The sequence below is a fragment of the Dermochelys coriacea genome, chromosome 2 (assembly GCF_009764565.3).
Source record: "Dermochelys coriacea isolate rDerCor1 chromosome 2, rDerCor1.pri.v4, whole genome shotgun sequence".
NCBI classification, from domain to species: domain Eukaryota; kingdom Metazoa; phylum Chordata; order Testudines; family Dermochelyidae; genus Dermochelys; species Dermochelys coriacea.
The window spans coordinates 12,720,796-12,736,567 of record NC_050069.1 but is presented as its reverse complement, the minus strand read 5'-3'; the positions used below and the strand labels follow the sequence as shown (position 1 = coordinate 12,736,567).

Below are 15,772 nucleotides of genomic sequence, written 5' to 3'. Positions count from 1 at the left end.
ACTCTTTACAGGTTCTTATATAGCACTTGTCACTGTAGTGTCTGCGTGCATTCCAGCAGCATTTTAAGCAATGTGACTACACATTTCTTTGTTCTCTCATTCTTTCCCCAGAGGGAGAAGCATATGTAGTGGACTGTCTTATTTTGGTCAGGTCTTTTTTTGTTTTTTTAAAATACCTGTTGCTATATGCTTATATTAGAGAAGGCAAGGTCAAAGAAACGTGCCTTGCATTTGCTTTTCTTGCACTGCCAGAAGACAAACTGCTCATTCTAAATCCCTGTTTAATACCATATCACTGCTTTGCCACATGCACCTGTTTTATTACACTCTTACAAATGACATGTAATTTAAATCACAATCTGCATCATCACTGAACTTAGACAGTACACTTCTAAGGGTGTTGCAACTGTTTTCTCCTGGCTGCACTTCACCTATGGTTTATACAGATGCTGTGTCAGTCTGCCCTACCTTATTCCTGGCAGGTACGATTCCCGCATATAACTAAATACACAATACACTGTAGCCAACAACTTAGAACAATTAAAACTTATTTTCTGCAATTAGAGCCTATGGTCAAGTTTTCAAGGAGATTTATCTATGTGGAAAGTTTTAAGGGCTGGTAACAAGCCATTTTTGAACTAGAGAAACAAAGAAACATTGGCCACAAATCAGAAGTACTAAGTAATTTATTTAATTGTGTGTAACTCGAAGACTGTTTGAGCAATTTTCTTCAGACAAATTCTCCTTCGCCTTCAGAGTAAACCTGTTACAGTGTATGGGGGCGGGCCTGGTCTAAAAATAGGGCTTATAATTAATAATAAATAATGCCTATTTCTTATATAGTACTTTTCTTGGGAAGTGCTTCACAATCTTAACAGGTTGAAAAAAAGAGGGCATGTTTAGTCTTAAGATCAAAAGACTGAGTGAGGCAAGGGCTGATAAGTCTTCAGATAGGTTAAGGGCTGTTACAGAGAGGATGGTGACCAGTTGTTATCCATGTCCACTGGAGGTAAGACAAGAAGTAAGGGGCTTAAAGCTAGGTTAGATATTAGGAAAAACTTTGTAACTATAAGGGTAATTAAGCTCCTGAATAAGCTTCCAAGGGAGGCTGTGGAATCTCCGTCATTCGGGTCCTGGAGAAGGGCACTCCCAGGCACACTACTTGCGGGTTGAAAAACCACAGCAGGGACTCGATAACCGGAGGAGGAAGTGTAACTAACCTGTCTAGGCAGTCCTGGGATGGCCCGCACACGGAGGCCAGCCAGGCCTGCAGACGCCAGAGTCAAAGTCTCATGTGCTGTACTATATACTATGACAGACCCAGACCAGTGGGATACAGGAGTCTGGTAGAAGGCAAATATATTGGCCATTGGATGAACAGCTTTCTGTATCCTGAGTGACTAGAGCAGGGGCTGCCCTAGAGCAATCAGGAACCTGCCAGAACCAATTAAGACAGGCAAGCTAATCAAGACACCTGCAGCCATTAAGAACTTTCTTGATTCAATTATGGCAGGCAGGCTAATCAGGACACCTGGTTTAAAAAGGACCTCCCTTCAGTTAGTAAGGGGGCGCACCAGGAGAGGAAGTGAGAAGGTGTGCTGCTGGAGGATTGAAGAGTTCAAGCGTGATCAGGCTTCAGGAGGAAGATCCTGCAGTGAGATTAAAGAAGGTGCTGGGGGGAAGGCAACGGGGAAGTAGCCCAGGGAGTTGTAGCTGTCACACAGCTGATACAGGGAACATTGTGGACAGCTGCTATCCACAGGGCCCTGGGCTGGAACCCTGTGTAGAGGGTGGGCCCAGGTTTCCCCTTCCCATCCCCCAACTCCTGATCGGACACAGGAGGACCTGAGCCTGGTCTGTGAGAAACACCAGAAGGGAAAGTCTAAATTGGAAAGGGATCTGCCCTGTCCCCGACCCACTAGGTGAGACACAGAGACTGCGGGGACTGTTCTCCGTTTCCCCCGTTCTGGCCAGTGATGAGGTTAGCTGAGTGGACAGCAGGTTTGAGCCACTAGCAAGAGTGGCCAAACTGAGGGCTCCCGTGAATCTCTGAGGCAAGCAAATCCGCCAATAAGTGTGGGACCCACCGAGGCAGAAGAGGGACTTTGTCACAATGCGTACAAGCAGCCATGTGACCAAGCAGCTTTAGGCAACCTTGAGCCATAGTAATGGGGTATCGCGTTAGGACCTCTATGATGGCACTCAGTCAGAAAACAGTACTCTGGAAAGAATGCTTTCGCTTGACCTGAATCTAAGAGAGCTCTGATGGCCTCTATCCTCTGGGTAACAGTCAGAGTTGATTTCAGCACATTCAGTATTAGCCTGAGCTCTTTGAAAGTCGATAATATGAGGTTCACATGCTGTTCCACTTTGTGTTTGATACAGCCCTTGACAAGCCAGTTGTCTAGGTACGGGAAAACTTGTACCTGTCACCTCCTCAGGAATGCGGCTACAACCGACATGCATTTGGTGAACACCCGAGGGACCGCCGAAAGCCTGAAGATGAGAACCACAAACTGATAATGGGCATTGTTGACCACAAAGCAGAGAAACCACCTGTTGGACAGCACGGTCGACATGTGGAAGTATGCGTCTTTGAAGTCGAAGGCGGTATACCAGTCCTCTGGATCCAGGGAGGGAATAATGGAAGCCAGAGAGATCACGCAGAACTTCAGCTTTGTCATGAATATGTTGTGGTTCCACAGGTCCAAAATGGGTCTTAACCCACTTTTGGCTTTCAGGATTAGGAAATATTGGGAATAGAAACTCTTTCCCCAGAACTCCTGAGCGACCTCCTCTACTGCTCCAGCTTCCAGAAGCACTTGCACTTCCGGTATGAGAAGTTGCTCATGAGAACGATCCATGAAGAGAGACAGGGAAGGAGGGTGGGAGGGAGGAAGGGAACAGAATTGGAGAGAATATCCCAATTCTACCGTGTGCAAGACCTACTGGTCCGAGATGATCTGGGCCCAGGCCTGGTAGAAATGGGATAGATGATTCATGAAATGGGGAGAAGGATCTGGGATTGTGACTGGTCCATCACCTCTGGGTGCACCTTCAAAGTTTTGTTTGGGAGCAAAAGACTGCCTCGCCAAGTTCCGTAATCTTTTCTGGGCTGAGAGGGGTAGAAGCGTGGCGGGGGCTGAGACTTAAAATGCTTTCTTTGTGGGGCTGGCGTATGAAGCCCCAGAGATTTAATGTTGTTATTGAGTCTTTGACACTATGGAGCCTAGAGTCCATTTGTTCTGCAAACAGACCTGAGCCATTGAAGGGCACACCCTGAATCATTTGTTGGACCTCATGTGGGTGGCCCGAAACTTGCAGCCACGAGTGCCTTCACATGGCTTTAGCGGTGGACATCATGCGAACATCCGCCAAGTCCAATGCAGCTTGCAAGGAGGTCTTTGCAATAACCTTGCCCTCCTCGAGGATGGCTCCAAAGTTGGAGTGAGAGTCAGTGGACAGTAAGTCCTTAAACTTGGATAAAGTGTTCCAAGAGCTACAGTTATCATGGTTGAGGATCAATTGTTGATCGGCAATCCGAAACTGGAGCCCCCTGGTGGAAAAGACCTTATGGCCAAAGAGGTCCATCTTTTTTGCCTCCTTAAATTTGGGTGTAGGACTCTGCTGCCCTTATCTATATTTTGCATTTGCCACCTCCACAACCAGCGTGCCTGGCTGAGGGTGGGTGAATAGGTATTCATACCTCTTGGAGGGTACAAAGGACTTCCTTTCCACCCTCTTGGCCATGGGGGGAATGGAGGTTGGAGTTTGCTATAGGGTCTTGGTGGTATTCTGGATGGTCTGGATCAAGGGTAAGGCCATCTTTGAAGGACCCGCCATGGGATCCGCTTCTTCTGACAGCACCTCCACCTGGAGGCACAGGTTTTGTGCTGCCTTCCGAGTAGTTCTTGGTGGGCTCTATTGTCCATAGAAGGAAATGTGGCAGATAAGCCCTCTACTGCCTCGTCCAGGGAGGAAGAATATGATGCCCTTTGCAGCACTGGGTCCTCTTGACCCTCCAACTTGCAGGGGTCCTCTCATGCTGATATTTCCTACACGGAGGCAGGGGTGGTACTGGCCCTAGTCCTGGCCTTGGTGTCGGCCTCTGTGTCGGCTTGGACACTGGTGCGATGGTGCCCCCCCATAAGGCTTTATGGAAATATGCTTATGAATATATATATGACATAACTGGAATATGTTTTATGCTACATATGCCATGTATCATATCTATGCAAAGGTTATGACCTATTGAATCTACTAATCCTATTTGTATGCATGTATCAGTTTTGTTTTCAAATTTATGAATATTGGCTGTGTACTGGCTTGCTTTTTAAGTAGCCTTTGTAAAACATTCGGTCAGCTTCTGAAGAAAGGAATGTGCAAATTAAGTGCTCAATCAAGAAGCACTTAAGGGACAATGGATCTTGGGAGGCTCCAATCCACATAAGAAGTCTACATGAAGACATTCAAGCTAGCATGTGAGCCATGGCTGCTACCTGTAAGTTCTGAGTCATGCATGGACATGTGACTTGCCCATGTGACTCAAAAACTCCATCTCATAGCTGGACTTTGCATAGGAGAGAGGAGGGGTTCTCCACCCACAAGAGAAAGTCTATTTAAGCCTGTGGGAGACCCCTCCATTTTGTCTTCAGTTGGCTAAAGAGAGAGCCTCTCTACCCCCAAGGATACCTGAAAGAAACTGGAACAAAGGACAGTAACTACAGGGATGTGAGTGACTGCTGGACCCAGACTAATGAGACTAGTCTGTAAAAGGAAGCTTACTGGACTTCCTCTAAGGGTGAGGTTTTATCTGTATTCAGTTTTCGTAGAAATAGACTTGTGTATTCTATTTTATTTTGCTTGGTAATTCACTTTGTTCTGTCTGTTACTACTTGGAACCACTTAAATCCTATTTTTTGTTTTTAATAAAATCACTTTTTACTTATTAATTAACCCAGAGTATGTATTAATACCTGGGGGGGAGGGCAAACAGCTGTGAATACCTCTCTATCAGTGTTATAGAGGGCAAACAATTTATGAGTTACCCTGTATAAGATTTATACAGGGCAAAACAGATTTATTTAGGGTTTGGACCCCATTGGGAGTTGGGCATCTGAGTGTTAAAGCAACTTAAGAAATGTTCCTTCCTTTCAGTTAAGCCTGCAGCTTTGGGGCATGTGGTTCAGACCCTTGGTCAGTGTTGGAGCAGACTGGCATGTCTGACTCAGCAAGACAGGGTGCTGGAGTCCCAAGCTGGCAGGGAAAGCAGGGGCAGAAGTAGTCTTGTACATCAGTTGGCAACCCCAAGGGGGTTTCTGTGATCTAAACTGTCACAACTGGGCTCTGATCCCTGTGGAGGTTCCCACACCATGGAGGATGATGTGGGGATCTGCCTGTCCGAGGTGATAGAGATCTGGAGGTTGTCCCCCGGTTTGGTGATACACCCACGGGGTCCAGAAAGGCTACTGTGTGGGCACCTGCCATTGTGGTGGTCAGCGCATCATGAGAACTTGCTGACCATCCTCTTGCCTCAAATGGTGATGCAAGTGATGCTGGCTCCGTCTGGAGATGTACGATTCTGGCTCCGTCCCAGAAGTTGAGTCCGACCTTGGTGACCACAACGGTGACGAGTGGTATGGTGCCAGAGAGCGGTGGCGAGTGGCGGGTGACCAGTGCCATATCATGGGTGGTTTGCCCTTAGAAAGCATGGCTCCTCTGTCTGGTGCCGGTGCTGCCTCACGATGAGGTTCCTGGTGGCCTCAAACATGTCTGGAGTGGATGGAAGATCCAATTCCCCCATTTGGCTCTCCCATGCAGGGGACTCCAAAGGGACCAGACTCTGCAAACCTGCCTGCGATGCCAGAGTCAATGTTGCTGGTTTTGCTGGAGCAGGGGCTGAGTGTCCCGACACAGGATGCACTCTGTGGGGACCCTCACACTCTACTGCTTTCACTGTGGGCGAATGCCCCATCTCAACTCTCTTCTACTTTCTGTGCAGCACCAGTGAGTGAAAGTGGTGCCGGGAAACCACAGAGCTTTGGTGGCAGAGAGTGGCAGCACCTGGGGTCTCTGTACCCCAAGTCCTTTGTCGGCACTGCAGCCTCTCTCACTGAGGCCAGTGCGCTCTGCACCAAAGCGCTGTGCCGGCTGGGGATGAAGAGCTGACTCCATAAGGAGAAGTTTCAACCTAAAGTCCCTCTCCTTCTTGGTTCTTGGGTGGCAGCCTCTACAGATTTTACACTTGTCAGTCTTGTGGTCTTCTCCCAAGCACTTTACGCAGCAGTCATGAGGGTCTCCCATGGGCATTGGCTTCTGGTGGGACCCACACAGTTTAAAGCCTTGAGATCAAGTCATACCCCAGTCTCCGGGGGAATGTGGGGGGAATAAATCCCAACAGAAACTTATCTAACTAAATATCCTATACTAAAAACATTAACTAATTCTAATTAAAACTATTTACAGATACAAATAGGAAAGTCCACTAGGGGATCGCTTGCCCTACCAAGAGAGAGAAGCAGCTTCAATGACTGTCACAGCCAGTGTTATACCAATAAAATAAAAACCAGCAGGATCTTATTAAAGGGGAAAAGGGAAAATACCACATTTATTGTGAATACAGAAAGAATCATAGTAAGCAGTTAGTTATAGCTATAACATTCCATTCAATCTCATATTTATTCACACATTCATTCATACACACACACACAGGTTCTACAAGGTTGTTATATTTACCAGCCTTAGAGTTGCTCATGCCAAGCCACTGGCCAGGTTGCCTGGACATGAGGAGGGAGCAGGGCCTTGTCAGATGCTCATCTGATGCTCCTGGAAATTGGTTTGCAGAATCAGTCCCCAAAGTTCTCACTTTCTAGAGTCCATTTTTATAGGAATTTCTTCCTATGCCAGTCTATGGGAATTGCTTCATCATGCTGTTGCTGAATCAATCAGCAGATGGCACATTCCTGACGGCTCTGTGCTGCCAAATGTTATCTTGTTCTTTGGTTCTCCCATTCTTGAGGCTGTTGGGTGGATTCCAGTCTGCCCTCTGGGGGTCCTCTAGTTATTTCCACTTGTCACCTTCTTTAGCCAATGGTCACTGGATTCTTAAGCTGGCACCTCCCTGATCATTCAGTTATTATCCACACCAAGAATCCATCCACATACATCCTCTATCTCTATTTTAATCACAATTGTTAAGAAAGCGAGATGAATACAACAAAAGGGCGGGGATTCTCTGGGTGTTGTTTCTGTTGTTATAGAGTATTGCTTTGAGTCTCTCTCTGTGTGAGTAGTTGTTGTTACACAGAATTGCTTTAAGGACAGACTTTGTCTTAGAATGTACTAACACAATTAGCAGCTTACTTCATCGGTAGCTCACAAAAGCTTATGCTCAAATAAATTTGTTAGTCTCTAAGGTGCCACAAGTACTCCTTTTCTTTTTTGCGAATACACACTAACACGGCTGCTACTCTGAAACCAATTAGCAGCTTGCAAGTTTCACACATAAAGGGAGAGAAACAGTACCAAAGACCAAGAGACCTCTTAACCAGTAATACCCTGGAATTCAAACCATGGGGAATCAAACTCATTTGTGACTTTAATACAGAACTTCTTTAATATGATCCAACACCAGTAAGAAGAAACTGAAGAGGTGGTGGATCAGCAGAGACCTATATATACTGCCATGAAGGCACAATTCCATGGGGCTCCACTGTCGACCTGATGGGTACTGCTAGGGGGAAAAACTTCCAATGACCATGCACGTGGCACACACATACTTGGTTGGAATCGACATGAGCAAGCATTCAAAGAAAAATCTAAGTCGATGGAAGAGTGTCTCCCACTGACATAGCACAGTGTAGACACCCTGTTAGGTCAATGTAAGCTACATCGCTCAGGCGGGTGATATTTTTCATACCCTTGAGCGATGTAACTTACATCAACTTAAGCAGCAGTGTAGACCAGACCTTAGATATGGAAGTACAGCCCACAAAGACTAATGATCCTACAGATCAAAGTCCATATCAAGAATTCCTCTTTCCCCTCACCCTTTTCATTGCTGGTAAAGTCAAGCGATTTCTCTCCATTTTCAAGAAAAAACATACATATTAACATCAGGACTGTACCTGTGCTGCCTTATGCTATATATGTACATTTACATTATATAAGTAAGTTAATATTAACTTCCTGGAAATCCCAAGGGCTGGTCTCAAATTCACAGGTTTGGTTGGTCCCTAATTTCGTTTCTCCATGAAGAGTTTTGGGAGCTAAAAGCTATGCTATTTCTGCAACGGAAAATACTTATTTCTTTCTTTCCACACCATCTTCAAGTGTTGTCACCTCCCATGGTTTTATTGCAAGTCTCATGTTATTTTTATTTTTCTTAGCATCCCAGCTGCTGAAATGAAAATGTCAGCTTTTATTTTTTGAAAGAGAAAGTTCCTGGCCCTCATGGCTGTGGAGAAACCTTGGGAAAAATCTGAATGCAAAGGCCTCAATAAAACAGAAGACAAATACAAAGAATCACAAATTTTAAAGTCAGTCTCATGAATTTTGGGGCTCTGACTCATAATTTTATAATACTTTGGGCTGCCAGGGCTGCCTCTTTCATAGTGCATATTATTAAAACTTGCAATGTTTTAGTTTCTCCTCCGCACCCACACACAAAATCTATATATACACTTGGGCAGATCAGAGTCCTGTGGCACCTTATAGACTAACAGACATATTGGAGTATAAGCATTCATGGGTGAATACCCACTTCGTCGGATGCATGCATTCACCCATGAAAGCTTATGCTCCAATACATCTGTTAGTCTATAAGGTGCCACAGGACTGCTGCTTATACAGATCCAGACTAACATGGCTATCCCTCTGATACTTGGGGAGATCAGTGACAACAGAATAAAGGAATGTCCTGTTGGGAGATATATATAGATAAATATAGATAGAGATAGAGATATATATATGATATGAATGATGCGTGCTTGGCATGAATGTGTGCGTTGCGAGTTAGCAACCGAAGTAAGGACTTAAGGTTAAGGACTATTAGAACTCTTTGTGGAAAAACAATCTTACGATTGTCTGAGAAAAATATGAAAAATCAGAAAAGGAAACAACATCAAGTGGACTGATATAAAATGGTATAAGAATTGGAAGAAATGGCATTCCTTGGATCATGACAGCTCACCCAGGATTGTCTCTTTAAAATTATGCAGGTAAAAGGCCTAGTAAACAAAGGCAAAGAACCGATGACATGACGGAATGAACTATAAATGGATGCCTATGATTTCTGCAAATCAGAATAGTGTATTGATCCAGAGTCCTGTGTGGATATAGAGGTGATTTTGCCAGCTCCCCTCATCTTATGGTCTTATCCTGATGCAAGGAAACTCGACTGGCCATCGGGACCATTCTGAGCTTTGGACTCTGGTATAGTATGTTTGGAGTGTAAATATGAAGCGAATAAGATCTGTTTTGTAATCAATAAAGCGCATTTAGAGTATTGTATAACACGGTGCCAGTATCTGCCTGCTCCCCATCCTATAGGGAGACCTCTATTGTGGGTCTAACAAGTGGTGGAGAATGCAGAGCGGGGAGAGATATTAAGGAGTGCTGGATTCTGAGATGAAGTCTTACAGTGTTGGAGGAGTACTTATTTAAGACTAATAACGGTAACTCCTTGTTTGTAAAATTTGTAAAAAATGTGTCAGAGCAAAAAAAAACCCGCATGGGGTGATACCACGTGGTGTTAGTGTAATAATGTTTAAAACACTTTTTTTTTTTAAACGAAGGGGTGGAAGAGGTACCTCAATGGACTAAAGTTAAAGCCCCTTCTCTGTTAGAAAAGTAATTTATTGCATTTGGGACATGCCCTTGGATGGAAGGTGTGGTGGAACCAGATGTAATACTTGATACTTTAAAAAACATGTTTAAAAAATATGTACAGCTGTATAAGCCTAATGCCAGTAAAAGCAAATGGCCATAGTATGGCTGTTGTGGCAAGCTGTAAAAAAGGCAATTCATGTAAGGGGGGAAATTGCAAGCAGTTGGTGCCAGAAAACTATAGCAACATTGAAAAAGCAAGTAAAAGCACATGAGCTGTGTGTCAAAAACAATCAATTATAAAAAATCAAAAATAATGTATTTAAAATTAACATAAAAAAATCATGTACTGAAGTCTAAATGGGTTAAACTATTTTCCATCATAAATAAAATTTCACCTACTATAGTGCAAATTAACAACAACAAAAAAGTGGGTCCACACATCACAATTAAAGTTATGGCCTAAAAATTAAATAATGTTCCTTTCTTTTTATTTAGTTTATCTTACAGAGGACAAGAAATGCCCAATTGCACCCAAAATTATCCTCTATGGACCTTGGATTTCAAATGCAAATACGGTGCTACAGTTTTTGTAATTGGTTTATTGCTTATGCTTGCTTTGCTTTGCATTTTGTGCTTAGTAAAAAAAAATTTGTTGTGTGCATTATATTTAAAAAAAACATAATACCGAAGCTCGAGCAAAAATAAAAAAGGTTAGCGTAAGTATTTAAAATTATACGGCCAAAAGCATGGGACATTATTCCAATAGAATAAGGGCCATGGTTTCAATATGAAGAATTCTCATAATTCAAAAAGGGTAAAAATATGGTTTTGGGCTTTTATGTTTTTTAAAAATTTGGAATAGGGGTACATGAGTATACATATGTAAGCACCTCTAAAATGAAGGTAAAAATCAAAGGAAATAATACATTTGACTACTCGTGAAACAAAATGAAAAAAACCAGGACCAAACAAAACCAAATGTAAAAAAACCCACGACGTTTAAGGTAAAATTTAAAATATGACCAAAAGAATGGAAAAAATGTAACATGAAAATATATAGCTAAAAAATTTAAAAGAGCAATAAAAATATTTGTACATACTAAAAAAAAGGTCACCTAAGGTTTGTTTTTATTATAACTAAATTTAAACTAAATATAAGTACTATAAACTGTACCTTTTAAAGCTTAAAATTTAATGTAGTCACCCTAAATGTGACTAATAAACAAAAACTGGCTAATACTCATGTGAAATAAAATAAGTCAATGGCTCTTAACTTATAAAAATATGGTGTAAATACAAATCCTTCCATAATAATCAAATTAAGTTGCTTTAAAAAAATTAATGGGGGAATATATTTTCAAAAATATGGTCTTTTTATATTTATTAATAAAATACCAGTAAACAAAATCACACCACGAATCATGGCAGATGAGCAACCATATAGGAGGGAAAAATTAATCAAAGTCCCAACTATTGTAAATCAAATAATATGGTTAAAAAAGGTGCAAGTAAACGTAAGTGCACAACATCCAAAGTCTACGCCATATGCCTGGCCTCTATTACAAGCATGGCAACAACAATAAAAAAAATGAACTATAAAATATAAAAAAGGTATAGAAAAATATATCATAGGTAGCATTGAAGATGAAGATGAAGTTTTAAACTCATTTAATATTAAAACGTTACCAAAAAAAGTCAGCTTTGGGTAAAATTTTGGGGGCTATACAGACACATGTAACACAACATTTTGGTGCATTATCGAAACAAGGAATAAGAAGTGTGGAACTCCAATTAAGCCCAAACCTTAAAAACATCTCTAAATGTAAATCTATTTGGTGTGTCTAAAATTAACAATAAAACTGTACTAGTAATACAATCTGTACAAATGCAAACTATAAAATATAATACATTAAAAAAATGGTTAATCTGTTAAGTAATTGGCAATGGCCTTTTACATGGCTCCAAAATCCTCATATATAAAATCAACAAATTACAAAATAAAAATATATATATAAAGTTTAATTAAAAGCAAGCCACCCTGAGGGGAAAGTAAAAAGGCAAAATGCTGTTACACAACACAAAAAAGAAAAAAGCAGCAGTGGCCTGGGAGTTGCCAAAAATTATTAATAAAAAGTGATTAAAAATAAGTGAAACATCCACTTAATTAAAATATAAATTAATAAAATTAACAAAACATTGTAAAAAGTAAAAACAAAGCAAATGGGTGTGCCCACAACTAACGTGGTCCCTAAAGAAATGTCATTTAAATCATTTAAGCAAACAATTTACCATGCAATATTTAGCCACTAATGGCAAAAAAGTGTTTAATTTAGGCAATAGGTGTATCTGTGTGGTAACCACAAAAACGTGTATTTAAAAAAAGTATAACAAAGGCTCAATTAAGTCATATTAATGTAATTAACAAAGGTCATTATTAATAAAATTATTTACCAAGGTCTTCTATTTTTTTTAAATAGTTTCAAAACCAAAAAATGTAAACTGGTCCTTCAATTTAAAAATACATTGGAAACAATAAAAAAAATTAATTAATAAAGGCAAATATCAGACAATATATAAAAATATTATCTAAGTCTGCTCAGCTAAAAAAAACAAACATTTTGATCCACAATGATCAAATATTAAACATCCTATTGTCATATTATTTGCATTACTAATTTTGTTAATCTTTATTATGCTCTATTTATACTACCAAATAAAAAAGCAACAAAAAAATTTAAAGCAAATAATATATAAAATTAAATTGCTTGCAAAATTGTAAAGTAATACAATAATTAATAGCATTAATCATGTATCAAGAGGTGTGTGTGTGTGTATATATATATATATACACACACACACACACACACACATTGTGATTCATATATCCATGTAATATGTTATAGGTCAATAAGGCCTGGTATGAATGACACGTGCTCAACATGAATGTGTGCGTTGCAAGTTAGCAATTGAAGCAAGAAATTAAGGTCAAGGACGATTAAAATTCTTTGTGCCAAAAAAATCTTATATTCCAAGAAAAATACGAAAAATCAGCAAAAAAGGAAATAACATCAAATGGACTGATGTAAAATTGTATAAAAATTAAAGAAAATGGCACACCTTAAATCATGGCGGCCCACCCAAAACTGTCTCTTTAAAATCGTGTGGGTAAAAGGCCTAGTAAACAAAGGCAAAGAACCGATGACGCAACAAAATGAACTATAAATGAATGCCTATAATTTCTGCAAATCAATGTCGTTTATTAATTCAGAGTCCCGTGTGAATATAAATGTGGTTTTGCCGGCTCCCAGCATCTTATGATCTTATCCAAGAAAAGAAACCTCGGCTGGCCATTGGACCATTCTGACCTTTGAACTCTTGTATAGTATGTTTGGGATATAAATGTAAAGTAAGTAAGGTTTGTTTTATAATCAATAAAAAGCATTTAAAAGTATGGTATACCAACTCCGTATCCGGTATCTGCATGCTCACCATCCCATAGGAAAACCTCTATTGCTGTCTAACCGTCCAACTGATTAGCTTAAACTTCAGCCCCATTAAATGATGCTCTTCCACAGGCTGTATGAATCAATTACAAAACCCTAACAAAGTTAGCCAAGGAAGAATCTTTTAAAGCCTTAACATCTTAAATACCCCTTGCCTTGATGTTAGCCCTGTAAAGCTATTAAACTCCTGCCTGGATTGCATTAGGGTCATGCAAGTCTGCTGCTAATCCTGTAACCACTGTACGTTTTGCCTTTGGTTTATAAGGGTTTTTTTTGTTTTTGTTTTTTTAAAGACTGATGAAAACGCTGCAGCCTCATTTGTCTTTCAGGTATGTACAAATGTTAGGAAGAAGAAAGCGCTCGGAGCTCCATCAATGAAATGAAGAAACAGGAGAGGAAGGAAGTAGTTTTACCCGGTTCCTGGACAATATGCTCATTCACTTGGTTTACAATGCAGAACTGCATTACATTATATTCTTTTTTATAACAGGAAGGTAAAGTTAGATTTAAAATGTAGTTCTTCTGATAGCTTTTTGCTGTGCTCTAGAAGACAGCCTGCGTCACGGCCTTCTGCTAACAGGGCCCTATCTAAAGCCCACAGGAGTTAATGAAAAGATTCCAAATGACTTCAGTGGATTTTGGATTAGACCCATAGTTGTTTACACTGACCTAGTGTTCCCTTTGTCCAGAAGGAGCCCAAAGCACTACACCATTTACAGGTCAGATTGCCAAATGCATCTTCCTATGCTGGCCACACCCCAGAGAGAGACAGAGGGCAAGACAATGTGTTCCCATTGCTTCCTTCCCAAGAGGTTCCACCAAGATTTAATTCCACAAGAGCAGCTTTAATTCCACAAGAGCTCTATATGGGCTGTGTGGGTGGAAGCGGCAGCGGGGTTGCACTAAATCAACTCCTCATGTCCCAAACTATGCTCCCTCCCCAGCCAGTGCCACCCTTTGGGAGGGGCTCTGCTGAGTCCTCAAAGGATGCCTCGCAGAGGAACCATACTAACCTCCTTGCAGGTCCTGCTGCCTGGCACGCTGCACCCAGGTCTGTGTCAAGCTTGCTCCAGCCAAAATCTCACCATGTATTTGGTCATATTTTAGATAAATAATAGCTTTCCCATTCTCAGCTGCCGAAACGCTATCACTGCTGTAGTGCAACGTGGCCAAGTGTTGAACACTACCCAATAGTTCCAGGCAGGAAATGGAGAATTCCCATATAAAACAAACCATAGGGAAGCTTTTACAAAGGTGATTTCATTTTTATTCTGCCATTCCTAGCCCAATTCTGCAGCCTCTTGAGGTTCAGCAAGCTCAGATGAAATGCAGAGAAGCATCTGGATTTCCGGATGCTTCCCTGAACTTCCTTTTAGCCATTACTATACATTTCATGTCTTTGAGCACAAACTGCTCATTCCCATGTGCAGCAGCCAGGAGAGTTGTTTTATTCACATTTTCACTTACCCTAGAAACGGTTCCCTATTGAATCTGGCTCTGCATCTCACACATACACCATGAGGTTTGGAACCAAATTCAAACTTCAGAACTGGAGCCCATCTCTTTAACAGGCCAAACCAGAACACCGTCTCTAAATGCCCCTGAACTTTAGTAGAAGTTCAGATCTGATCAGATCTGATCTAAACCCAGATTTGTACTTTGATTATCTCTCTTTTACTCTGGTTTCTCTAATCTGAACAAATGAACCCAGTTCTCATCAGGTCACTTTCCTATGAATTTCTCACCTGTTTGCTCTATGATTGTTGCAACCAGTCTATGGGGAATCCTGGATGGAAGTTTCAACCCTGCTCGTATCTGGTAGTATCTAGAGAAATTAAAAAAAAAAATGCTGTTATACAGATGACTACTCCGTTCAACACAAAAAAAATAGTTAGAACACACAATGGATATTTATGCTAGTTCAGGAGTACTTGTGGCACCTTAGAGACTAACAAGCTGTAGCTCACAAAAGCTTATGCTCAAGTAAATTTGCTAGTCTCTAAGGTGCCACAAGTACTCCTTTTCTTTTTGCAAATACAGACTAACACGGCTGCTACTCTGAAACCTACGCTAGTTCAGAGAGCAAATATGCAGTATGCAGCTATGATATTAAGGAGAGCAGGTGGATTGGACTGTTAAATATTGTGGCTCTGATTCTCCTCTCATGCACATAAGCTTTATAAAAGTTTAATTCCATTGACTTCAAGGGAATTACTCCTGATTTACACCAATGTGTGAGGAGGATTAAACACTATCTGATTAACATTAAGACCCATGACAAGAAAAGCTTGCTTCGAGAAAAGAAGAGTGGGTAAATGTCCATGATGCAATGCAACCCGATTGGACAGGATACACTGAAAAGTTAACACAAGTGAAAACACAAAAGAAATGTTTGTACATTATCCAACTTCCCTCAATCCCCCCACCCCCATTTAACATGC

General features: G+C 41.1%; 1 protein-coding gene across 1 annotated transcript in view; it reads right to left on the bottom strand.

Moving 5' to 3' along the window:
* Nucleotides 1-15,772, bottom strand: part of FAM135B (family with sequence similarity 135 member B) — a 343,944-nt gene that overhangs the window by 194,421 nt on the left and 133,751 nt on the right. The window contains exon 3 of the mRNA XM_038390454.2: nucleotides 15,077-15,156. Coding sequence (XP_038246382.1) covers nucleotides 15,077-15,156 — 80 coding nt within the window. The remainder of the gene's footprint in view (nucleotides 1-15,076; nucleotides 15,157-15,772) is intronic.